Source organism: Mytilus trossulus, chromosome 2, assembly GCF_036588685.1.
Source record: "Mytilus trossulus isolate FHL-02 chromosome 2, PNRI_Mtr1.1.1.hap1, whole genome shotgun sequence".
NCBI classification, from domain to species: Eukaryota; Metazoa; Mollusca; class Bivalvia; order Mytilida; family Mytilidae; genus Mytilus; species Mytilus trossulus.
Genome location: NC_086374.1, coordinates 44686859 through 44713028, shown reverse-complemented (window position 1 = coordinate 44713028; position 26170 = coordinate 44686859). Strand labels below are relative to the sequence as shown.

The window sequence follows — 26170 nt, the reverse complement described above, 5'->3', positions numbered from 1 at the left end:
CTTTTCGATCCCTAACATCACTGAAGACACATATATATTGTCGAAATCTAAATCTGGTTTACCAAAAAAAATATTGACACCTTGTGTTTGTGGCATAACATCTTGGCCACAAGTTTATCGTTTTCTGTCTAGTAATAAATTTATATTAATATCCATTTTGTTACATCTCGTGATCAATTTTATTTGGCAATCGCCAATGGAAGTCAGCAGGGTTTAAGAACATCAGTTGTGCGACCTGTTAGTCAAATGCGTTTTGTTGAAATATAGTTAACTACATTTGTATTTCATTTTTTTTGGTCTTTTGGAAAATTTTGTTTTTGCTGTATTTAGACCCGTCTACTACAAAATAATATATATATAATATATATATATGATTGAACTTAAGACAACTGTTAAACAGAGACAAAATGACAATCTTTTAAAATATCAGTGGCTGATAAATGCATTTCAACTTAGTATTTGATTTCGCCTTACAACAGTTTTGATTCGAGCGTTATCAGTGAGTTCTTTGTATTCTCAATGAGACTCTGGCATACAAAGTTGTGAGTCTGTTGGTGCACTGTATCCTGTTTTCGAGGGAAGAATTTTGGTACTTTAAATTTTATTCTAAAGTGCATTTGCTCATTTATCTATCTGTTGAAATTAATTTTCCCTGTAATTGTAATTGTAATTGGTGATGGTGATATGTTTGTACATCTTAATTTACTGAACATTCTAGCTGCTTACAATTATCTCTATCTATAATTAACTTGGCCCAGTAGTTTCAGAGGAGAAGATTTTTGTAAAACATTACTAAGATTTACGAAAAATGGTTAAAAATTGACTTTAAAAGGCAATAACTCCTAAATGGGTAGGCTGACCATTTCGGTCATTTGACTTATTTGTAAATCTTACTTTGCTGAACATTATTGCTGTTTACAGTTTATCTCTTTGTATAATAATATTCAAGATAATAACCAAAAACAGCAAAATTTCCTTAAAATTACTAATTCAGGGGCAGCAACCCAACAATGGGTTGTCCGATTCATCTGAAAATTTCAGGGCAGATAGATCTTTACCTGATGAACAATTTAACACCATGTAAGATTTGCTCTAAATGCTTTGGTTTTTGAGTTATAAGCCATAAACTGCATTTTACCCCTATGTTCTATTTTTAGCCATGGCGGCCATCTTGATTAGTTGGGCGGGTCACCGGACACAATTTTTAAAATAGATACCACAAAATTAGAACAAACATCTTTTGATGAATACTCGATAAGTGTATTACAAGATATGATATTTAAACCAAAATACAATATTAACGAGCATAGAAAACATCGTCACTGAAAGTAGAAATACTGAATCCAAATACAAAACACAAGTCTCGAGACTTGAAATTTTTATAAAATAAACTACAGATTTAGCAACACAAATCCCATTTAAAACTGGAAATGAACTTAGAACACCCATAAGAAGCCATTCCTACACCATTAGTTAAAGACGTCATATCACTGTTTGAAAAAGTAAAATGTAATATCGAAAGACAGGGAACCTCCACCCTTCAAAATTGGCGAGGAACTATAATGCTTTGTAATTCAAAGAAAGTTGAGATTCGAAATAAGTAAAAAAAAGTATAACAAAGATAACTCTTCAAGAAAAATTGAAAAAGGGGTCGTTCATTAAAACTGACAAAATCAAACGTTATTAGTCAATGGAACAAGTGAAAACAACTGCTATATTACAGACTTAGTATAGTCATTGTCGAAGAAATAGTGGGTTAAACCAGGTTTTATAGAAGAGAAGAAACGATCCTGACATTTTTTAAAGTGTTTCACATATCTAATGAGGGGTCTACAAGTGTTTTTGTAACTTGAACTGAAAACATTGTTTGTGTTCTTTTTATTTTCTCTGGCAAATGAAAATAACAGAAAAAACACTTAGTCTTGTAAATACCAAGAAGATTGTGTTGCTTTTAACTATGCTTGATTTTCTTGTTTACATAATCTTGTATATTTTTGTCGGCAAATTGACCTTTTAATATACTCAGTTGTAATATACCTTGTGTTTTATAACGTATGTTATATGTATATAAATAACGAGAACATAATTGTGAATAATTTATTAAAAAGGCAAGACAATTGGTGACAGCTCCATCTTAATTTTACAATATAAATAGTGAATTTAGTCTTCATCCGTCCGCGTACTATAACCATAGCAACAACATACTTTTTTTCTCAAGTGAACAAAACATGGTACCTTTGCAGGACCAACATAGAAAGCTTAGTACATAACATTGACAACAATTGGTAAATATTCCAAAAGCATGAAATATATATATATATATATATATATAAACAAAATAATTGAGAAAATTTTGACGGAAAGACAAAATTGCATAAAAATTTAAAAAATAAAGGCAAATGTATATAAATGTAAAAAAAATCTCTAAAAGTTCTGTCACTCATTATATATATATTTATATATAAACCTCACATTCTCTCATTATCATTCCATAATATCACAAACCCTTTGATCTCAATAGAAGCGACTAATACACCTTGAAATAAAGCTAGGTTCCACTTGTTTTATGTTTTTACTACTGGCTGCAACTGCTCTATATAATTAAAATTTAAACAAATAAAATGAACAGTTTTACAATATTTTTTTTCAAAAACATTTTTTCAGCAAATTCTGAATAAGGTTCAATAAGCAATATAAATCAAGCCAGATTATTATCTATTCACTGCGTCAGTCTGTTTTTTAATTTAGTTGTAGGCTGTTTTCTGTCTGTGGGTTGCTTTTTCCTATAAAATAAAAACATATTTATCAGTAAATACATTGAAAAACAAAGGTGTTCAAGATCAAATTGTTAAATATTAATGTATTTAAGAGATGTTAATATGTGATGTTGGATAATTTGCGATTTTGAGATGTTATCTCACTAATGCTACCCCATATCTCCTTTGGTAAACTATCTTCTTTTAGGTAAGCTTTTCGACATCCGAGATTAAATGCAAAATGTTAAAAGTTAAACCATCACTACAAATTATATGTAAAACTTTGATTTCCGCTTATAACATGTCAACAAAGATAAAAATTCTTCAAACATAGCGAAACTGATTGTAAAGGTCTCAACGCAAGCAAAAATAATATTCAGTGAAAATATGTTCTTATTTCGTTTAATTGCTTTTGTAAAAGTTATTAGCTAAAATATCATAAGCTGTCCATTACCTCTCTATTTTCGTTGATCAGTGATGTTTGGACATTGGATCCAACACCCCATGTTTCATAATCACGGAAGACAAGGTCGTTGATTCCAGCATCAGATGCAAATCCACGTGCGAAAATCTATAAATAGTCAAAACATATTTCAATTAGTTCAAGTCAGTACATGTACGTACTATGTACTCATATCAAAATATATTATGTCACTATTGCAAGATCAGAATGGTGATCAGCTATTTCATGGGTGTAGCAGACGTCTGTGTTAGATAGTTATCATAAGTTACCAGGATTATAATGTAATACGCGCGTTTCGTCTACATAAGACTCATCAGAGACGCTTAGGTCAAACTAGTTATAAAGCCAAACAAGTACAAAGCTCATGTGCATTGAGGACCCAAAATTCCAAAAGTTGTGCCAAATACAGCTAAGGTAATATATGCCTGTGATAAGAAACTCTTTAGATGTATGAGATAAAAACGTCCGGTTTGAACATCGATAAACTATGTGTGCCGTCAATTGATCATAAACAATGTTTAACTTAATCTTGAAAGCTTTAATAATTAAATTGATGGTAAGCTTGCATTGAAAATTGGTACCAAACATGCAAAGTATTCAATTAAAACATTACAAAACCTTCATACATACTAATAGTTTTTCATTCTTTACAACACAAAATTGTATTATGGTTGAAATAGGTTTTGATATCTTAGGTGAATAAGATATGATATAAGATAAATGTATTATTTCAAACATGTTATATACCAAATAAGAACTACATAGGTGGTAGTTCAAACAATAATATAATGTATTGGGGTATATATACTAACATTGTGTACTAGAATAATATTTCTGAACTAAATAATCAAGCTTACCTTAACAGACTTGTTTGGTTTCAAAATAAAGTTTTTAAATGTGTAGACATATTCCTTTTGTCCATCAAGCTCTCGTTTTAACTTCCAGCCATCTAAATTGATCTCCTATAAGAGAATAATCAGCACTTATCAATACAATAAATATTTGAATGACAGTAAACATTATCCAATGCATTAAGACAATGCATTGCAAAAAAATGTTATTAAAAATCTTTGTTAATTGAAAATAAAACTTTGATATATACGTGATTTTTAAAGAAAACTTTTTAAATATCTTTGTGTTTGGAAAAAAAAGATACAACTGTCTTTTGGAAAAATATACATGCTTCTTTTTATTGTCCTTTCTAATACTTTTTTTCAGATTTGTCAACATACCCGTCTTTGTGCACTAGTGTTTTCTAAAGTGATATATTTTCCTTCTGGGTGTACTTCAGCGATTGAGACTGGTCCTGTCGATGTTTTCTGGTATGTTGTCTTAGCTGATACTTCTCCCCTCATCATTTTCATGGAAGAGTGGGAATCTAGAAACAATAGCACACATTGTCTTTTAATACACAGTTCATTACGATTAACATAAGTAATAATAAGCCATTATGGGGATGTAATTCGCAAGCGTCATTGAAATATACAGTTCTGAAACAACAAATATAATGAAATATAAAAAATAAGTTATCCTCCAACATGACTTGAAAATATTAAACATGCAATACTACTTACTTAAAGTATTGTACTCAACTTTTGAGAATATTAAACTTTTTTTTTTTAAATTTTACACTAACAAATACTTTTACGGTTATGGCTCATATTATAGCTATTTATATACAATTAAAAAAGCTATATAACGGTATAACATGTGAGTATAACAGCTATATCATAATTGTTACTACGTCTGGAAAGAAGTTTAAATTTACAGGAACAATTGTCTTAAATCAAGCTATTACATAACGCAATAGTAAGCTGTAGAATAATAGCCACTGAGTATAAATGTAATACATGCATAAATATAACAAGAGATAGTTTGTCTAATGAAATGAAACTGTTTAAAGATTTCCAAATATCATTCAAAGTAGTTTGAACGTGTATACAAAGTTCTTGATTAAAAGCAAACATGTAAGTTAAAATAAATCAAAGCACACGGAAGCAAACTAAAGCTCTCTGAAGTTAGAAAAATCAATGAACAAAAGATTAATGAGAATGAAATTATGTTTGAAATGAGTATCCTCCCTCTTCTTATATCGAGTGTAGTACTTTCATTTATGTTACATGTTCAGTAGTATAATAATTAAAAACAAAATATTTGTAATATATGAAATAATTTTATAATTGCAAAACAAAATTGTGCGTCAAGCATATTTAATTTTCCAGATTAATGAAAAGTTTCTTAAAATAAAATAAAACAATAAAATAAAATAACTATTAAACGGATGTAACATTCATGAAAGTAAACATGCATCTACTGATATTGAAGAGAGCAAAACTAGTCATAGTACTATCTATATGGCTAAAGCTTATGTGCCACCACCTAAGCACCACCAACCATGGTAAAGTGGCATAAAATGAGGGAGGGGGAATTGGATAAAGATTTTTCATTGATGACATAGATTACCCAGTAATTCAATATATAACATTACATATATAACTCCTATTTATATCTTCATGAAAATCAAATATACTTAATTTCAATTGTTAGAAAGTGAAATTACTATTTAAACGGTTCTAAGAATAGGTGCGTTTATTTAAAAAAAAATGATGGAAACGTGCATTCAATATGATTATTTGTATGTTAGTAAAATAAAACTAGACCGATATAATTCATTAGTTGTATATGAATACTGAGAATATACATGTTTATCTTCCATAAATATAATAGACAAGTGCATTCAGTAGAATAATTTGACTGTTAGTAAAATCGACCGATATAATTCATTAGTAGATCCACTAGCTCCTCTATTCAGTGAAAAATTTACGAACCGCCCTTAGTTTCATATTCTGAGATCATTTCAGAAAGTTGGGCTGCTCCTCTACTTTGTGTGTTCATGGATTGTTCAATTACATTCCTCATGCCTACTCTGTATAAGAAACAAAAAGTAAAAATGAACAAAAGGAAAGGAAAACAACATTCACCAATTGCAATGTGTCTGAAAGTACCTTCCGGATTATTATCAGGTGGGTCGTCCGGATCACATGCTTCCGGTTGGACGGTTGGATTTTCAATCTCTACAGTACCTATAATGTCTATAGGAAAATTTTCATCGTTGAAACGTCTATAATAACTTGCTCCTCGTATTCGTTCTAATATATGAGCCCTGTTATGTGAACAAAATGAATGAAGACAATGAATATTAAATGGAACAATGACTCAACAAAATGCACAAACATGCAGCATCAAAGTTTGACAAATTGGCAGGTGAACAAAACAGTGTATACATAAAGCATAAGTAACCTTCATCATTGTCCATTTCATCGTTCTGTTGGTTCACATTTTGATTATTGTCTTCATCTAACGGTCCATCACCATTTACAGTTATCTTATCATCATGACCAGATGTTTCTATAATATCGTTAGTTTTTTCGGCGATTGTTTGGTTTTCAGATTTTGTTGTTTGATTGTTGTCTTGATTTTGGTTAGCACTGCCAATTTCTGATTCATTTGATTTTATCTCATCGATTTCATGAACATCGTTATCATCTTTACTTTGTCCTTTTGTATCTACCGGTAGTTCTTGTGGCTTATTTGATATGTTGCTTTTTGGTTCCTCGTTTAGATCTTTAATTTCCTCGGTCTGATCCTGAATTTTAATTCCATCATTGAGTTTTCCTTCCTGTTTTATATTAACTGCATCTGTTGTTTGTTCTAGATTTTTATGTTCTATGGTTGTACTTGCTTCTGTCCCCTGTTCATCATGAGAAGAGACATCATTGCTTGAACCAACATCATGTCCTATGCTTTCGTTATTGATAGTGTCATCTACATTGGTTTGATATGTGTCATCCATTTGATTCTGTTTTGATATGTCATCAAATTGTACTTTTTTATCAACATCAATCTCACCAGGAGAAGTTTTAACAGCAACAGTAACGTCATCAGATTGTCCTTTCGTATCACCATCGCAACCGACATTTTCATTATTTTGTGTTTCTATTGTTTCCTTTGAAGACGCATCGGGACTTTTACTCAAATCATAAGTACCGACTTCATCATTTTGATTTTCAATAATATTGTCATTTGTTCTGTATGTTACCGAATTATCAGTGGTTTCTAGTTCAACTTCGTCGGATTTGTTACTTGGAACGGGATCTATTTTGGTTTCTTGTGGCTTTGGATCTGCTGATATATCCTCCTTGAAAGATTGTACAGCAACTTTATTGTCGTCAGTTTTGTCAGAAGTTTTATCATCAGTTACCGATTGTTTTTCTTCAGGCATGTCATCGTTTATAATCTCATCATTAACTTTTTGATCGGGCTGTTTAATCTCTGACTCAGCTTGTTTGTTAATTGAATCATCATCCTCTACGTCTTTCCCAGAAATGTCCTTACTAATTTCCTTTTCTTGGTGATCTACATGGGACTCTAAGCTTTCAACTTTAGATTCTATTTCCTGTTTGTCTTCTAATCTCTCACATTCGCCATCATTTGTAACTTTCACCAACATTTCAGTACGAATTTCATGTTCTTGACTCTTCTGATTTAAAGGGGACTCTACAATTTCAACTTTAGATTCTATTTTCTTCTTGTCTTCTAAAATCTCACGTTCGTCATCTTTTGTACTTTTCACGGAAATTTCCGTACGAATTTCATTTTCCTGCTGATTCTGATGATCCAAAGGAGACTCTTCACTTCCAATTTTAGATTCTTTTGACGTTTTGTCTTCTAGTTCAACACATTCCCCATCAGTTGTACATTTTATACTTTCTGTTGTATATTCTTGTTTGGATATTTCATTAGGTTCAAGCGTCTCCTCTGGTGTAATGCATTTAACTGTTTCTTGGTCGCTATACGATTTCTGTTCTACTTCCGGTTCATTTAATTTCGACCCCATTCCATCATTCCTTGATGTACCAATAGCAGTTGGAATTTCATCGTCTGGAGTTATGTCCCTTTCGGTCTGTTCATCGTCAGCAGAAACACCTGTGCTATATTCGTAGGATGGTTCTGGTTTATAGTTTACTGGTGAGCCACGAAAAACACTTCTGATATTGCTAACATTTATTCCAAGTCGTCGTAACCGTTCCACTCTGATATTTTAAATCCAAATGCAGCAAAAAAATTGAACAACCACTTGTCATTACAGTTACTAATTATATCAGGTATATATTATACAAAAATTAATATTATTATCTTTTCATATGAATTGGTTATGTGCCTGGTATGTAAAACAGGTACTTATTGATAATTGAAAAAAACCATTTTGCTCATTTGCAGTGATAAATCAATTGAAAAGCAAATTCTTGAAAATACCGTCACCTTTTGAAAAATCATTAGGTTGAAAAATCATTAGGCAGAGTTTGGTTAGTGCGAGTGCAAAGAGTTTTTACCTATTAAACAGGTCACTGTAAAACATCTTATACATAAAACAAAGCATCACAATATCTACATGTTATTATTATGTAAAAGAATAGTATAGTTGATTATGTATCTTAAGAGAATACAATCATTTACTGATAAACAAAATGTTCCATTACGTTTTGAAAAGTGGCTTGCTTTTCAATGGCCAATGTTAAAAATCCAATATTCAAAATTAATAATTTCATAACGTTGTTAAAAAAAAATTCACTAAAATTTGCCTCTTAGGTTTTTAGTAATAAATAAACAGTTTTTGTTCTAATCTCTCATTTAGATACTGGTATTCGTACTTAACTATAAAACTATAAGGTTTTTTTTAAATTCTGAGTAGTATTTTACATTCCTATTTCTTTTATCCTTATCAGTCATCGAATTGACTACTAGTATACTTACAAGAGTTATCTTGTAATAAACATGTATGTTTGAAAGTAAAAAATACATTTTCAAATTAATATGAAACATTTTTATACTATTTTTTATCTTGTTTTTCAATTCAATTTTATGGGGGTTTTTTAAAAGAAAGACAATATATTGCAAAGTATTGTATTGTTTTTAAATCTTATATACAAATTGTTCATAATAATCGCTCTTTTCATTGTATACTAGACGACATGAAGAAAAGGGAACAAAGTATCCTGTCTTTCTGCTTTATACTTTTATCAAGTAGCGTTGAATACCTTTCGTATGCACACTCATCCTTTTTCTAAAACTCATTATATTGAACCAAATGTCCAATAATTGAGCAATAAAGTTAATAATCATAAAAATAAATTTATCTGGACTTTTAAAAACAAAACACAACACCAAATCACAGTTTTTGTAGATAACAAACCTGCTTTCTTCACTCTCCAATAGTTTTCTGTAAGCGGCGATCTCAAGCTCAAGTGACAGTTTAGCATCCATCAATGACTGTAACTCGACCAAGATTGCTTCCATTTCTGATCTAAGGTTGGTGATTTCTTCCTTTAGTTTAACTGTCTCCATCGTGTGTTCACTCTGTATGCTCTCGTATTCTCTAAGTAAGCTATTGTATTGGGATTCTAATTGTGCATTCTAAAATAAAGATATTTTATTGAATCAAATTGTTTGAATTCTTAGTTTAAACAAACTTGTTTTCAGTGAGTTGATTTTTCTTTGGCACTTTAACTAACTCGTACATGCTCTAATATAAAATATTGTTTTATTAATGTTAATTTTGGTAAATTAAAACATTAAAGACTTCGTTTTAAGTTTGTCTGGAATGTATAATACTAGTATCCAATTTCTATTTGAGCAAATAAAATATGTTATAACTAGTAATGACTTACTCTTCCTTCTAAATCGGCAAGTCTTCCCTTCAAGTCTGAAATATTCTTTACTAATTTCTTGTTTTCTTCTTTCACATGTGTAACCTCCATGTTTTGCTTAGTGGCACCGGTACGGAATTCTTGGACCTGAAATTGTCAACAAAAAAGTATAGAAACAGCTTTAAATTTTAAACGATATATTTTCGTATGTTCAGGTTTTCCCTTTTAAGAATACCATAGATTCTGCAACTTTGATTTACATTACCATATACTCAATTGTTAGAATTTATTAAAGAGCAAAACTGAAGTATGCACAACATTTTAGATATGTCTTGACTGCAATAGAGTTATCTTTCGTCTAGTGGAAATCACAATGCATTGAGATTTTGATATTGTGTTAATTGGTACCATCAGGAATCAGAATCGTCAAATCATAAATATATATCAAAATTTCATTAAAATTCCCTTTCAAATATATTGATGATGTCATATTTCATAATCTTGTAAACTTCAAATTGAAGAAATTGAAGAGACTTGAATATCAGTCTGCTATTTACAGAATGATGGAATTTATGGTTTTGATACTGGCTATCGATAAGAATATCAAGCGAGACCGCAGGTAATCCATGTATAGTAGTAGATGAATATATGTCGACCAGACTTGTCATACTCGGTTTGAACTAGATGCAAATCATTCTGTTACCTTAAATGCCAATAGTCTAGTGGTAAGCCACTAAAACAATTTTCATATTCCTAACATAACCGAAGTCGTCGATGTTTACATCAAGACGTTTGATACTGTTAAAATTTACTATTTCCGTGAAGGGATACTATTTTCTAATTTGTAGACAAACAGAGTTGTTCTCCCTAGTCAATTCTGTATACTAACTTTGGTGATAATTATCCTTTACATGCCTCAACTTTGTTAAAATCGGTCAAATCGATCGGGGACGCGACATACAAAACTCCAGGGGAATCAACGGAATCGGTTTTCTATTTATAAAATGAGTTTTTGTTATCACATTTCAGCATATATTGTTGACCTTGATTTTGCTCTACAACACTTACCTTAAGATTGTAGTAACTCTCCATATCACCTCTCAACTGATCGACCTTGTTGTCATATTCAGATTGGATATCTCGGATAGCTTGAGATAACTCGCTCTTCCAGAATTCTCTGTTTTCTTCTGTGGTGTCTCTGTATGCCAAAGCTGCCAATTCTTTGAGTTCCTATTTTTGAAAATTTTGTATGTAAAACCCATGTTTACGTTATCATGCATTCATCACAAAGTTACTTAGTATATATAATAGTTGTAAAAAAATCAATACAATAACTGCAATTTAAAGTAACACGTGCAGGTAATGTTTAAGGTATTATTATCATACCGCAACCTACTTCCTATAATTTTTATTTTATCTATTGTTATTAAGAAAAAATGTATAATTGTGCAATAGAAAGCTGCCAATGAAAGGTCATGTAATGTGTTAATGTACATTTGAACTTTATTGGAAACGGTTTTGAAGTTACATTTGGTTCACCATTTTTCTGAGTATTGGAAACAGAATGGAAAGTCTATTTCTAAAATGCCCTGGTTATGAACAGCTGTTTCGGAACCAATGTGCAGATTCCTAGTCTTCATTGTGTCCCTATTCATCATGTTCATATAAATTGTCTCAAAAACCTTTCTTTTTTATAAAATCAATGCAGACTTTTCTGACACCAATTGAATAAAATGGTCAGTAAATATTTATCATTTATTGTATAGATGGTAATTCATTTATCTCAATGTTATTTTCGTTTTTTTTATTCAGGCAGAAAGCAGATCTCCCATATGCATTATACCATTGAATAGTTTCAGCTAGACATCCAAAACAAATCATCAAATTCAATATAACTTGGCAGTATATATAGAAACTGGTGAATTGTTTAATATCTGGGTAGTTTATATGCAGTGTCAGCATATTGATTTGACTTGATGCTGACCTGGCAATGTATATTACCAACAGCAAGTATTGGGGTATATAAAATATAAGACTCCCATGTGGACGATATAAATTGCATATTCTTCATATTTGTCTATTTAATGACGTCTGCTTGTTCTTCTGTAAAACAGTATGTCTGTCTACAATTTGGACACATCATAAGTTAATACTTTTATTTCATTAGATGTTCGTGCATAGTTAAAACGTCTTTTCAATTATTTATCAATTTCATCTGTCTAACCATTATTTTAAGGGACAATATTTTTATTATGTGAGGTAGTCTAATAAAAGAATGACCTTTTCAAAATGATATTTCAAAAATTGTTGACTGCTTACGTCGCAGGCCCCTTTGTTAAGCGTGTTCAAGTTGAATATTTAAACCAACTAGTTCACGTCAATGCACTTCGCTTTACCTGTTCATGGACCTTCTTCAAGAACTCCATCTCTTCCTCGAGTGTCTGTCGTCTGTTCTCGGCATCTAAGTGGTTCAATGTTTCGTTATTCAAGTCCTGTAAAATGAAATAATTTGTTAATGCACTGAAACTAATAACTTGTCGGATATTTTAGATTCACCAAAGCATCATTGTGTTAAGCAGCAATCTCGATTGACCTATATTATAACAACTAATCAATAAATGATACATACTTAAATTTCTCCAATCAAACAACCAATTAATAAACGAGATATTTTCAAACTGGGTACGTTGTATAGAAGATTTGATTTGTGTCACGTTTGTTCTGATTGTTTAAATTTTTTGAGAAAATAAGAGATGATGTTGGGACAGGTACCCTTAAATGTCAAGAGGTTCTCCCACATTTAAAATTATCCAAATGCAAGTTTGATTATGTCATATGCACTACTCTGGAAAAGGAAATAACTAACACAAATCAATAGCTATCTGAACGTTGATAGTTGGATAAATTATCAAGCGCACTCATGATCAAGTTTTGTTGCAAAATTGCATTCCCATTTTTCGACTAAATTGATCAAACTATAACAGAATTATTTGTTCCTTTTAGTAGTGCTTTTGTCAAGAATACTCGACTTAGCAGTTTGCAATTACTTTACATTCGTTACATAATATCTTTATATATTGCGTGAACGAACTGTTAATTCGACGTTCCGGAATACTAAAATGGCAGTTCCCCGTAATTGGTGGAGAATATAAGAGAGCTGCAAGTGGCGTAGATGTGTCTGGATAATAATACAATTGTCTTAGAGATATATGGCAAAGTAAATTATTGTAGATAACCAGACATTACAAAATAAGGAACGTGTCTAAGAATGTTAAATTGACGGTTCTTGCACGTTAACGAGTTCAATCAACTCCTGACTTTGTAAGGGGTGTAATTTTGTGTAGACATATCGGTGAGTTATCGCACGTAGTTAAATTTATCTACAAAATGATATGCGAGATGTTGTGATACAAAATTATGAGGTATCGAAATATATTTGATACATATTGTCTGAAGATTGTGAATTTGTTCTCTATGTAAGTCTTTCCTTTTTTAGCGTATTTTTTTTACAGTGTTAATAGTAATATCTCAATCGACTTCATCAACTTAAACGTCTAGAAAAATAGTCTAGAGTTTGCACATTATATATCTTGATAGCAAATTTGCTCGATGCATAAATGATTTTAAAACTCGATTAGTTATAACTTTATAAAAATGCTTACATACATGTAGTAAATTAGATTGATCAAAATGAGAGAGCAGCAAACTGAACACGCTTTATGTTATACAAAGAACTATAGAAGGGTAAATAATTCTTGTCACCTGAAGTGACATCATTAGAATTGAATTTGTTGAAAAGAAAGGAAAAATGAATCAAACTTTATTTTTTCTACTTACTATTCTTAATCTGTCAACCTCGCTTTGGAGTTTGTTGATCCTTTCTTTGTCTCTTCCTCTTTCTGTCTCAAGTGAACTTATGGTTCTTCTGAGCATGTTAATCTCGCTTTCATAATCGGATAATTGTTGGTTCAGTTTATTTATCTGTTCTTGGTCAATTGCATGATACTTCTTCAAATCGTCCATTCTATTAAAATAAGCATGTTTAGTGTAAATTTTCTATAAAAAAAAATATAGAACGGACATAACTTTGCTATGAGGAGCAAGTGCTTACATGTAGGTGTATATTTTCTTATTCAATTACAAGGCAATTATTACTGTTGTTTTTATGGAGTAAGCGTATCGTCTGAAATTTTAACTTTATTTGTACGAGTTTCAGGTACATAAGGAAAACTGAAAATCGGCGTTAAAATGTTTGGTTGTCAATTTTTTTATGGTAACATTTCTTTTCAAATAAACTGAAATTGCTTTGAGTAGGACGTGAAGAAACCTCCCAATTGAATTGCTACGTAAACAATAATACATGAATTACCATTCGGTCAAAGCATGATACCAGCAGATGACATTTGTATTCTACGATATTCTTGAAAGTGTATTTGTATAATAAATCATGTGATTAGGACACATCTCATCGCTTGGTTCTAAGATAGGATTTTATGATATTTTCGTAATCTACACTTCGCAATTTAAAATGCAAAGCAGATTCTGAAAGACTTATTTCTTCATAAATATTTTAAAGTGTATTCATTTAAATCACCCAAACTATGCAGTATTGCAAAAAATGTCACCACAAACTTATTTAACATCAAATAATAATATTATGAAAATCAATACAAGTTTTGCTTGGTTTAATTTTGTATTTTCAACATGTTTCCTACAAGCATTAATACTGAGGTTAAGTCAAGTGAAGAATGAATAACAACAATTCGATACAAGTATATCACGTCTATCAAAAAGTCAATACGGTTTTGTTTGTGTTTGTTATATAACAGAAATTTGAGTTTTTGATTCATTGTGGTTTGAAACGGACATCCATTTTATATCTATGATGAATGTCAAAAAGCCGCACCAACAACTGCCCATTGAAGTAGTATATATGTAGCTGATTATAAACAATTTTAATATATAATGTTAACTTATGTCAAGATTGTTTTCACTATCAAGTACTTAATTTTAGACTTTTAGTATATAGATATCTACTTTTCAAACGTATTTGTTAGATGCAATACAAGAAACAAAATGAATCGGCTGACTTGACGTACGTAGGAAACAATATAACATGGTATTTGATTGGACTCTAGAGATCTTTCTTATCCTTTTTTACGCTACCTCTGATAGACTGTAAAGCTACTTTGTATGTAATTGGTTCAAATTATGAATGATCTTCGATCTTTTTAACATTTAGCCTTGGTTAAAAGATTATTTGAATGAAATACTTCTTAACATGTAAATATTGATTTGTTAACTTATATGGAAATGTCATATTATGTATTATTAGGTTTAGCTGGTGGAGTTGATTCGGGGTAGTCATTTGTATGGATTCATCACGACTGGTGTCGGCTCAATACAGAGAAAATGGCGTTCAATGCAGATGTCAAATACATGTAACTTTTTTTTTTTTTTTTTTTTTTTTATATTTTTAAGCTAAAAAGGAGGATAAACTCAAGATATGATAGTCTTTTGATAACTTAAACTTTAAGTATGACAAAGTGATAATAAAATTTGAAATATAAGCGTGGGTGTTTGTGTAATCTTCATGCATGTGTCCTTTATCTGATATCTGCATACATTAGTTTTCATTTGTAATCTATCTATTCTGTTGAATCTGCATACACAAGTTTTCGTTTGTACTTCTGTAAATTTCTAACCACTAACTTATAGTTTAAAACTAATAATGAGATAATTCAAGGTGAAATATACTATATTAGTGTAGATTTAAATATTATGGTCTACCGACCGTATTAGTTATGCCGTTTTAAATCATAGTATAGATTTTCTGGTTTTATGAATTAATAGTGACTGAGAATTTAAACTTGTTTTGAAAGGGTTTGTATGATAAATATTTTACGGTTGGTGTACTACAAATGTACATCTACGGCCTACTGAAAAACACTATACGTATTCTAAGTTATTATAGTCCTCTTCAAGTTCAACCTCCGAGTGTTTAAACATTTAATATTATAACAAAAAATGGTGTTACTCATCAATTATTACTACTTGCATGGGTGTGAGAAAAAAAGTTGTGAATGCACCAATCGCTTGCCAATTTTGACAAAATGTAAGTTTAAAATGATTGAATGTTTCTTATACAAGCAAGGTCAATATTATATTTCTACAGGTAAATATTTTAGGTGCAATTAATGTTCAGGAGTGAAATTTGAAAGTGAATAGGAAGAGTATAAGGCTTAAATTTTAATGAATGGAAGACCTGTGAGATTTCGAGGATAGTTTTAGGTGATATAAAACATGATATTCCAAGTTCCGAGCGTTGAAATTGATCTGCTCGACTCCCTAATCTTATGCGACCTATTTGATCCATTATTTAAGAAGTTATCGGAATATGCTTGAGATATTTACAATAACAAAAGCAAACTATAAACTCTTTGCGGGAAATCTCATTTAAAAGTTTAACCAATTTTTCTTTTGAAAATATTTTTAAAGGTTTTTTTCTAAAAAACAAATGAGTTGAAAAACTTCGTTTGTACGATATAAACCCAAATTTAATTGGTATAAATCTTTGGAGCTATTCCTAATCCCTTAAATACTTACACTACCCCAACAATTACATAACAGAGTAGACCAAACACCTGTGACCAGATTTGGGGTGTTATAATGTTACTTTTGTTCTACGTCTACCTCGCCCGTCTCTTAGTCACTAACAAGAGTCGTTTTAAATATTGATTTTGTTTCTTGTTCATTTGACCATTTTTTATGCAACTATATTTTGCAAAAGTGGGGGGAGGGGGTTGATATCGTTAGAGGGACGTTCAAACTCAAATCGAAAATAAACTGGCTAAAAATGAAAAAGACAAAAAGACAAAACACAACATAATAAACTTACGCTGTTCAACACGAACCCCACAAAAAACTGTAAGTGTAGACCCCCCTTTATATGATTTTTTTCTAGAGCTTAAATAAATAAGTATTCATTGTTTATATCTATGACCTGATAAGTTCTAATGTTCAACTGTAGACCCACCCCCGTTTATATGAATTTACTTAAGCTTAAATAAATAGGTATTTATTGTTTATATCTTTGACCTCATCTCTGATCAATGCTTTATGGACACATATATAAATGCAAAATTAGAAATATATATAGACAATGTATATCGTATTACAGTTACAGTTTCCCTTGTGTAAAGTGTATATGAGTTAAACACTAGACAGACGTTTTTCATTTGCATCGATATGTAAGTCTGATATATCGATGAAGATGAGGTAATATTGACGTATACATATATATTGCATAGTGTTTAATGAACTAAAATGGTAATTACTGTTTATCAAATGGCTTATTTATTTAAATGTGTCATTTAATCTTTATGAACATTCATAAAGTTCTTAAATTAATAAAACTGCATGCAATACTCAAATAATACAACAGCAGACGACATCTGATTCTGTTGTTATTACGCAATGCAAAAAGTCATGGAAGTCGTAAATTGTATAGGGAGTATAAAAAAACATTAACCCCACTCCATTATCGACTTAACTTTTCAACCGAGTGGCAATTTGTCTGTATTGATGATGATGGAAGTTTTTAATGACCTTGACTTGTTAAATAGCCTTTGCACTATCGATAATCTGTATTAATTTTGATTATTGGTCTCTTTGTGTCATGTCAGGTCGTAATGACTCAGCCAGGCATCAGGCTAGTTTGTTCAACATAGTAATAATGACAATATGACTATGCATATTGTAGCTAGGCATATCATTATATGATACAAACTCGTTTGATTTATAAGGCTAGATTGAGCATTTTGCATGGAGTTGACAGTTGTTATTAACTCATTTATTTAAAGATTTCACATGTAGGCCGAGAAAACACTGGTATGAGAAAGACCTTGAGCAGAAAGTTTATAAAAAACTTAAATAGGTTCATTTTTTACTTTAAAGAATTTGATATAATGTACCATTCATTTGAATGTTCAAGCGAAAGAATATCCGTAAGAATTTATTGGGTCATATATAAAGTTTCAATGTATAGGATGTGTGGTTGTGGTTTTCTGTTTTTCAAAAACTAAAAGTTACCTCGGCTCCCACTAATTTGACCCCATATTTTTAGATCATCGAATAAAAGTTTGTATCTCATTTGACTATTAGCACTTGATTATTAAAAATTTAAATTGAGACGTACATGTATAGTATAGTTTTTACAATAAGCTTATTTAGATGCAAAGCATAATAGAACATCTACCTAAAAGGCAATTACAATACATCTTTGTTGAAAGAACCATTAATAGTCCAAGTCACATTAAGAACTCCTGGGGGTTTCCAAGTTACCAGTCGGTCATGAACTGAATGTTGCTGATTCAGTAAAATTTAGTTCTGATAATAAAACAACTTTTGACAGAATAGACTGACAACTTAATGTTCTCACAATTATATTTATCAGTTTGTCATTTAACTTAAACTTGCATTGTAATATGCTAGAAACATATATTTATAGCATAGTTGTACGGTTGTATTCAACGCTTAGCCAACTATCATGAGTATAGAATAATAGAAGTAGTCATTTCGGTAAGAATGTAATCAAAGCTGTCTAGCAGCGATATCGTGCAGCTTATAAATCAGACTTTATAAAACCTTCCTGACAAGAATGACCTTTTATAGACTTGTTAAGATGTAAGTTAATATAAAACAGAAGAATTAGTTGTGCGACTGTCTCTGTTTCAAACTGAAGTACAAAACATTAACGTTTAAGATATTCTAGAACACAAATATAAACTTGAGCTTTGCTCATTATGGAAGACCACACAATGTACTGTAGTTTTTAATTTCTGTGTCATTTGGACCGTCTCTTGTTGAGGGTTGTCTCATTGGCAATTATACTACATCTTCATTTTAATCATTAATTATTTACATTTTTTTCAACTTGGGAGATTTCTTACAAGAATGTGAATTAACATAAATATGATTTAACTCTCTGTTCGTGTATTTCTTGGTGAGAGTTTATTGTACTATAATACTAGAAGAGGCGTAGTGTTGTTGTTTGGTCAAGGGTTAATATTAATTTTGATCAACAAAATATTAAATGTGACATTTGTTGTAATAAAAATAATATAATAAAACTGCAAGCGCAGTTGTCCAGAAAATGCTCTGGTCATTAAAATTATGTCATAGGAACGAGTTATGTTACTTCTTTGTCGATAAAAATTCTGACCGGTCAATGAGAACTTTCAATATTTTTCCTTTTAATGTGGAATGATTGCCCTATTAGATGTATAATATCTAAACAAATTATAATTGAATAACTTTGTTGAAGTTATATGAAAGGTATTTATTTAATTTCAATTAAACTCAAACCGTTTATCAAATATAGAATAGAAAGTTAGCAAAGAATAGTTAAACAATCTAAACAAACATTTCAAATTTATTTGGTTTATTATAATAAAGTTAAACACTAGTATCGCGATGAGTACATCTTTGATTTACAGCTATGAAATCGAAACTGTAAAATATTCTAAATTTAAATCTCTCTTTTGATCTTTCTTAAGAAATATACATGATATATAAGTGCTTTTGTAAGACAGTGTTCTTAAAAGTGAACACCAATTTCCTTTTTGTATTTGTTATATCAAAATATATTTAATTAAAAAATATATAAAACAAATACTTTGGATCATAATATCAAACGACAATGCATTTTTTTTCCTTAAGGTAAACATTCTGCTCAACAGCAGATACAAAATTGTTTATATGACAAATCGTGTAAAACCTTTGATATTGAAACACCTCCCAGTTTTTATACATGTAAATCATTAATCTTAATAACAAACGGGCATGGTCGAAAACAAGTGAAGTGATATGTCCCTTGGGTATAAGTAAACAGGTATACAACACCGTACTTGTGCATCTTTCAGTTTGAAATTTTGAAATACCGAAATTTGTGTTGTTCATCGCAATTCATATATATGTCAGATAAACTAATGACATACGACCACGATTCAATGAATATGTCTCCTTTTAATGTTCAAAATCATTCAAAGATAAAATAATCGTTATAAATAAATTCGTTTTTAATTTCTCTCCAAGTACTGAATAAAGCCGGTTAAAAAGCTTATTAAAATGTTTCATCATTTTTGTTCTAAATTAGCAAATCCAAAATGCATATTAATTCTTATGTATCAATTTTTAAAGAAATGTTTGCATAAACAGGTACAGAGAGTTAATATAGCTTTTGTTAAGAACTGTATATTTGGATAGTAAATATTTTATGTCTAAATAAATGCCCTGTTTGTGTACTGGAGGGTGAAACAAGGCTTGTTCAAGTTTGAAATCCCTTTCAAATTTGTAAAGTGGCTATCATAACTTAGCAATGGAGAGGTGATTATTCTAAATAGCTATCCTAAAGTTAGTTAATTAGGCGTTCGTTCCAAATCTCATACTAACATTCTATTATTTTGATGCATTCTTGTATAAATTAAACGTCAATACTAAAAATACTATATAAATAATTCTTTATAAGAATACTTTGTTTAGTGTCATTTTGAATCTGCATAACCATCGTCGCAGCGTTTACAAATTGACATTTAACTTGAATGAAGTTACATCTTCGGCTTATTCAGTGAATTTTAAAAATGTCAACCATTTTCTGAACCAATGTCTTTGACCTTCTTGCCCTTTTAACAAATAGATGTCGATAAATTAAACACAAAAGGTAATAATTTGATTTAGAATAAATGGTAAGTAAACGTAAAGTCCATCATTTAATCACCTTTAATGGCCAATTTAGTTCGACATTGTCACTACACCATAATCTATTTTGTCTTGTTGACCGAACGTGATGAGATCGTCAGACGATTTGTTCGATCGTCTGCATGGAAGCAGAAGTTCCAGCGAGATTATAGCATTGAAGCAGAAGTTGCAGCAAGATCGTGTATGAAGCACACTGCTACTATTATATAATTAATTATTCATGTAGTTGGTCAACAGCTAACCCTACATGATAAAGGGATAAGTCAGATCTAATTTACTTCTATTATACTAAATTTTGAATGAAAAGTATAAGGTCGTACATTAATAACAGTACATTCTCTAGCCAGTTTCGATAAGTTCAAGATTAAAGGTAGATTATTTGAAAAGATACCCAAATACTGTTTTGTAAGGTCAGCTGCATTTTTGAACTACATGTACTGTACTTTTTAAGAAACTCGATGATTTATAGCTTAACATTTTGTGTAAACACCTGACTATAATAGTTAACTAATGTATGTATGATTTCTTAGTCTACATATCTCTTTTTTTATCTGTGGCTTCTACGTCAAAAGGTAGATATTCGATTATGCACACTTATGCACTTATATAAATAACAATTGAATGAAAAACAAAGCGGCCGAGGAACATAATACTGTAGTGCTAATTTACTTAATACATTGTAACATGACCAAGACAATATTAATCGTTGCTGAACTACTTGAATGATGTGAAACATAAGTTGTTTAAGTTTAAAGACACCTTTTTAAAGGTATTAATTAGCATAAGTCACAACACAGAGTAAACTTGTCCTACTATAAACATGCTGCAATGCAAAATTATGTAACATAACGGTAGACAGGTCAAATCAAGGTAATTATTGTGTGTTTTTATCATTTAGCTGTTGAATGACATGACAAGTGTACGTATTTACTCAAATGTTAAAATTCACCACAAACTATGTTACTATTAAAAAGTATGAAATACAAGTTTATCTTTTTTTTTGATATTTGAATATTATCTTTTAAAATTGCATTGCTAGCTACCTAACGAATAAACATAGTGTAGGCGATGGGAGACTTAACTATTGAAACATATGCAGTGTAGACTGAGATAAACTTATAGTATTTAGGCCAAAACATTTGAAGACCTCCTACTGACATAAATTCCTAGTAAAATGGAAGAGCTCTATTGCTAAATCGGTGTTTCTTGTATGTTATTGTTTACAACTCAAAGTAAAGTTTAAGAGACGAATTAACAGATTATTGTTAAATAACCCATCACAATAGAGAGAATGGGGTCTATTCATAAACATGGATCATATAAAAGTTTAGAATAGTACTTACTGTCTCCTCAAATTGTTCATATCTTCTTGTAAACTGCTGTTTTGGATTTCTAATTTGTTCTTGTCTTTTGTTAAATCGTCTATTAACTTTCTGGCTTCTGCTAATTCCTGTTCGTACATAGATTTGATAGCACTTGTTTCTTTTCCCCATTTTGTTTTCAAGTTTTCTAATTCAGATGCTAACTTCCTATTTTGGGCTTCCAAGAATCTCACTTTTTCGATATAATTTGCAAATCGCTCATTTAGATCTTGCATATCTTTCTTCTCCTTCTCTCGGCTTGATTTAACGGTCTGAACTCCGGAGTTCGATACTTTCTCATAGCCTCCTGGGCTAAGACCATGCATGCCAGCTGATCGACCGATTCCATATTCAACAGTACGCGAATAAACGGTACCACCGCTGCCACCACCTCCGATACTAGATCTCATACTAGGTCCTCCAACTGAAGAACGAGAAACTACGGTAGACTGTCGAGGTTGTATTCCAGACTTATAGTAAATAGAGTCATCGCCATCATCATAGGCAGAAGACGAGGATGTAATCACTGTCCTCTTCTCAGTAATCCTCTCGCTAGACTTAGACATCTTGGAAGGTTATTGCACACTAAACTTCTCTCTATTAGCTGAAGCGAAAATTGAAAGTGAAAGGACCGATTGATGAAGTCAGTCTCCTTATATATGAATGGGAAGAGCCTTCTAGCCGTTGTAACTACCTACAAAGCGCTGTCATTCGACGATAAACAACATCAAATTAATACGTTCACTTCCATATATATATTATGTTGAAAACAGTAGTAATTTATCAAACGATTCAGGATTGGTTTCTGTTGTCACGTGTTACAACACCCATGCCCGAAAACATTTAGTAAAATAAAAGTCTAAATGTGCTCTTGATATGATTCAACTGTAATTAATTCTTCACTGTGCAGGTACGATTGTCCAAAGTTACACGGGGATAGGAGACTCCCACTCTGAATATTCATATATGGCCTTGTATTGATCAAGACGCAGCCGACCGTTTTCGCGTTCTATAAATATCGTCTGCTACACGTTTAAACAAACAAGAAAGGTCTTAATCATAAAAATGTTTGTGAGGTTCTTACTCCCAACCCCGGAGCTTCGCACAGGTGTGATCATAGTAACTGAAAAGTTAAGCAAATAAAATTAATACTGTTACAAACATAACTTTTAAAATCCAGCCATTAACTCTTAAAATCTACAGGTATTCCCGTATTGTTCATTCAGTCATAAAAAATAAGATGTGTATTGATCTACTTAAAGTCATTGATATATTCATAGCCTTAATAATCGTGTAACGTTAGATTTAGTTTAAACATGATAGATTTTACTTTTCAAGCAAGAAGATTGTAGTATTGATAAAAAAAAATCTTATAATAATATTGTATGTGACAAGTTGTTTTCCAATGATTTACAAATCATTAACTTAACTTATTTAAATAAGTCTATATATTTAACAATTAATTTGATTTTTTTAAAGAAATTTTGTACATATGCATGCATATATAAAGACCATATTGGTTTATAACCTTTTAATTTAATTTAATTTTACTTAGATTTATCATTTAAACAATATCGATACAATCACATAAAACAGCAATCAAGAGACAATGAAAATTTCTCAAAATGTAGTGTTTTAAGAAAAAACATATCATAAATAAATTCGGAAGTCTGTTTTGGGAAAACAGGTTTAAGAAACTACAAGTGTTCCAAACCCCTCATGCAAAGTTAACCTTATATGCTCATGAGATCGGCTTTGACTTTTTTAATCGTAGATCTCGGAGCGTATTCAGGTATTTATTTATACATCCTTTGCTATATTTTATTTGGCGTAAACATTTTTGCTGACGGTAAATCAGGCAAATCGCTTCGAACGCATCAGAGTAATGTAATTTTCATTTCCTAACAATGGTTTAATTGACTGCTAGTTTTGAGTGTATTATCATCTTAGTAATCAGTGTATTTGGTACTGATATAGATTGTTACTATTTTTAAACATTCTTTACGATTTAAATTTATTTAATAAAACATAAAGACACTTAAGTTCCAACTTCTAAGTTACATGGATTCGGCTATTCTATCAGGTCCATTTTTGGCCATATAACTCATCGGAAATTCCGATGTTTGTATATATGTATATCTGTGTTCCTTGGCCGATGACGTTTAATCATTATAAAAGCGCTATGGACGAGCCAAATTTATATTTTTATTCAGAAAAAGACATTTAAATAGGTTATTTTTCAACCATTTAATTAGTGTATGTAGAACATTATTTCGTTGTGTTGTTGGTATTTTCTTTTTTCGAATACATTTACCCTTTTATTCAGCATTTGTTGTGTACCATTCACAAGCGTCTGTTTCCAAAATTGTGTAAATGAACGTTTTAGTATCTTCAAACCCAAATAGTTGACTGGGGGAATAAATATATGGTCAACTCGACAAACCTGACTGTGCAGGATTATATATACGCTGCCACGTCCGGCATTGGAAAGTGTCGCGCAGCTTTTCAATGTGATTACTGTTGCAATAACGGCCATGCGTGCCCTATTGCAACGTTCTAGAAATGGTAACTAATATAACCATTTTCGGTAGTTGTTTAAATGTTCTTCATCCAGATCGGTCATTTCTGCAGAACCACCCAAATCCTACGTGTACGGTTTTATTCCTTATGATATATTTGATAAAAAAAAGAAAAAGGTGTTTCCACTCAAAACAAAACGAATTCAATTTATTGTCAATTGTGAAATTTACTTTATTGTGTAGTAATTTATATAATATTTAGAGCCTTCTGTATCTTCTGACAAAGTTTCAGCTGTATGTATGGTCCAACTAAATTTTGAAATGATGTAATGTTTTGGATACATATGATATATATAGTAAACACATGTTTGCTATAATCAAAATAATCGTATCACTATAAAAAAAAAAAAAGAAGAAGTAAATTCCGAATGGTTTGGTGTTATCATTGAATTGAGACGTTACCGTTCTTCTTTAAAAAAAAAAAAGAAGCAAAACATTGATTAAAACATAAATAAGATATTGAAAAAAATACCCAAACATGTTTTGAAATACACATACCAGAAATAATGCATGACTGGGTATGTATAACCGCAGTGAATAAGGATACATTGTAAATATCTCATAGATCAATAATCAAGTTTGTCAATAATCCTAAATTTACAATTTTGTTTTATTTGCCTTTTATTTACATGGTATCCTTTTTGCAAGTTTTAGTTAATTCTGTTTTTATTTTTAGAACACTACAATTGAATTTTAGGGAAATTGAATGGAAATATCGAACAATCGTACTTGTTTTCAGACATCATTTGAAAATCAGAGATCTTTTTTTATCATTGTTGCAATAACAATAGAACGTTCATCATTATTTGACCTTGAAGAGAACCTATCGATATGACAACAGTTATTGAGATTCGAAATGACATTTCTATAATCTTGAAAACTATTATTTGATTCTTTAAAAAATTGAGAAAGATTGTTTTAATGAATTATAATTGCCTAAGACTTTAAAAACATGATAAAATATTATAAAATCAAAGCTAAAGAAAAAATTACGGCCTCCGTCATTTTCGGTTGCAAATCTTAACGTGACCTCAGTTGTATTCTACCAATAGTTTTATTACACAAATATAAAATATTTCATCTAAACGTAGAGGGTATGTGCTTGAGTAACACGAGAGAACGAGAGTCTTTAAAAATCAAATTAGTAGTTGAATTAGATAGAGATAAAGTCAAGTCAAAAACACGCAGACACCAGAGACCAAAAATCCGTTTCAGTGAAAGACAAAAATATAGACAAGGTCAAACATTGTTGAAGTTATTGTTCGGAAGCTGTCCAGCCTCATTGATTTGTCGTCTTGATAAGAAATTGATTGCAGCATCTACAATTCCTAATTACAAAGGACACCTGATAGATCGATCCTTGAACCTCTTAGAAAACAGCTGAATCAGCCTTATAAAGCTTATTACCTTACGAGTTGTTTATTGTTATATCATGATAGATGTTTTGTTTTTCCTTGTAACATTTCCTAATATGAAACTTAGGTTTGTAGTAATAACAACTTGCGCGTACATTTTATTTATTTCATGGAGCCTAAAACATAAATTA

General features: G+C 30.7%; 1 protein-coding gene across 5 annotated transcripts; it reads right to left on the bottom strand.

Annotated features, from left to right (window-relative positions):
- Positions 1–2083: 2083 nt before the first annotated feature.
- Positions 2084–23016, bottom strand: LOC134707337 (70 kDa neurofilament protein-like). 5 transcript variants are annotated; one of them, XM_063567011.1, is made up of 12 exons: positions 22028–23016; positions 13764–13950; positions 12323–12418; positions 10995–11156; positions 9948–10073; positions 9473–9693; positions 8613–8627; positions 6225–6382; positions 4452–4597; positions 4077–4181; positions 3211–3327; positions 2084–2783 (listed from the first exon to the last, which is right to left on the bottom strand). In XM_063567011.1, the coding sequence occupies exons 1-12, from the start codon at positions 22609–22611 to the stop codon at positions 2745–2747; spliced, it is 1956 nt and encodes a 651-aa protein (XP_063423081.1). In that variant the 5' UTR covers positions 22612–23016; the 3' UTR covers positions 2084–2744. The 5 variants fall into 5 exon arrangements, with proteins under 5 accessions (XP_063423081.1, XP_063423083.1, XP_063423082.1 ...); XM_063567013.1 differs by lacking the exon at positions 6225–6382 and adding an exon at positions 6048–6145 and having other exon boundaries at positions 22028–23009; XM_063567012.1 differs by lacking the exon at positions 8613–8627.
- Positions 23017–26170: the final 3154 nt, after the last annotated feature.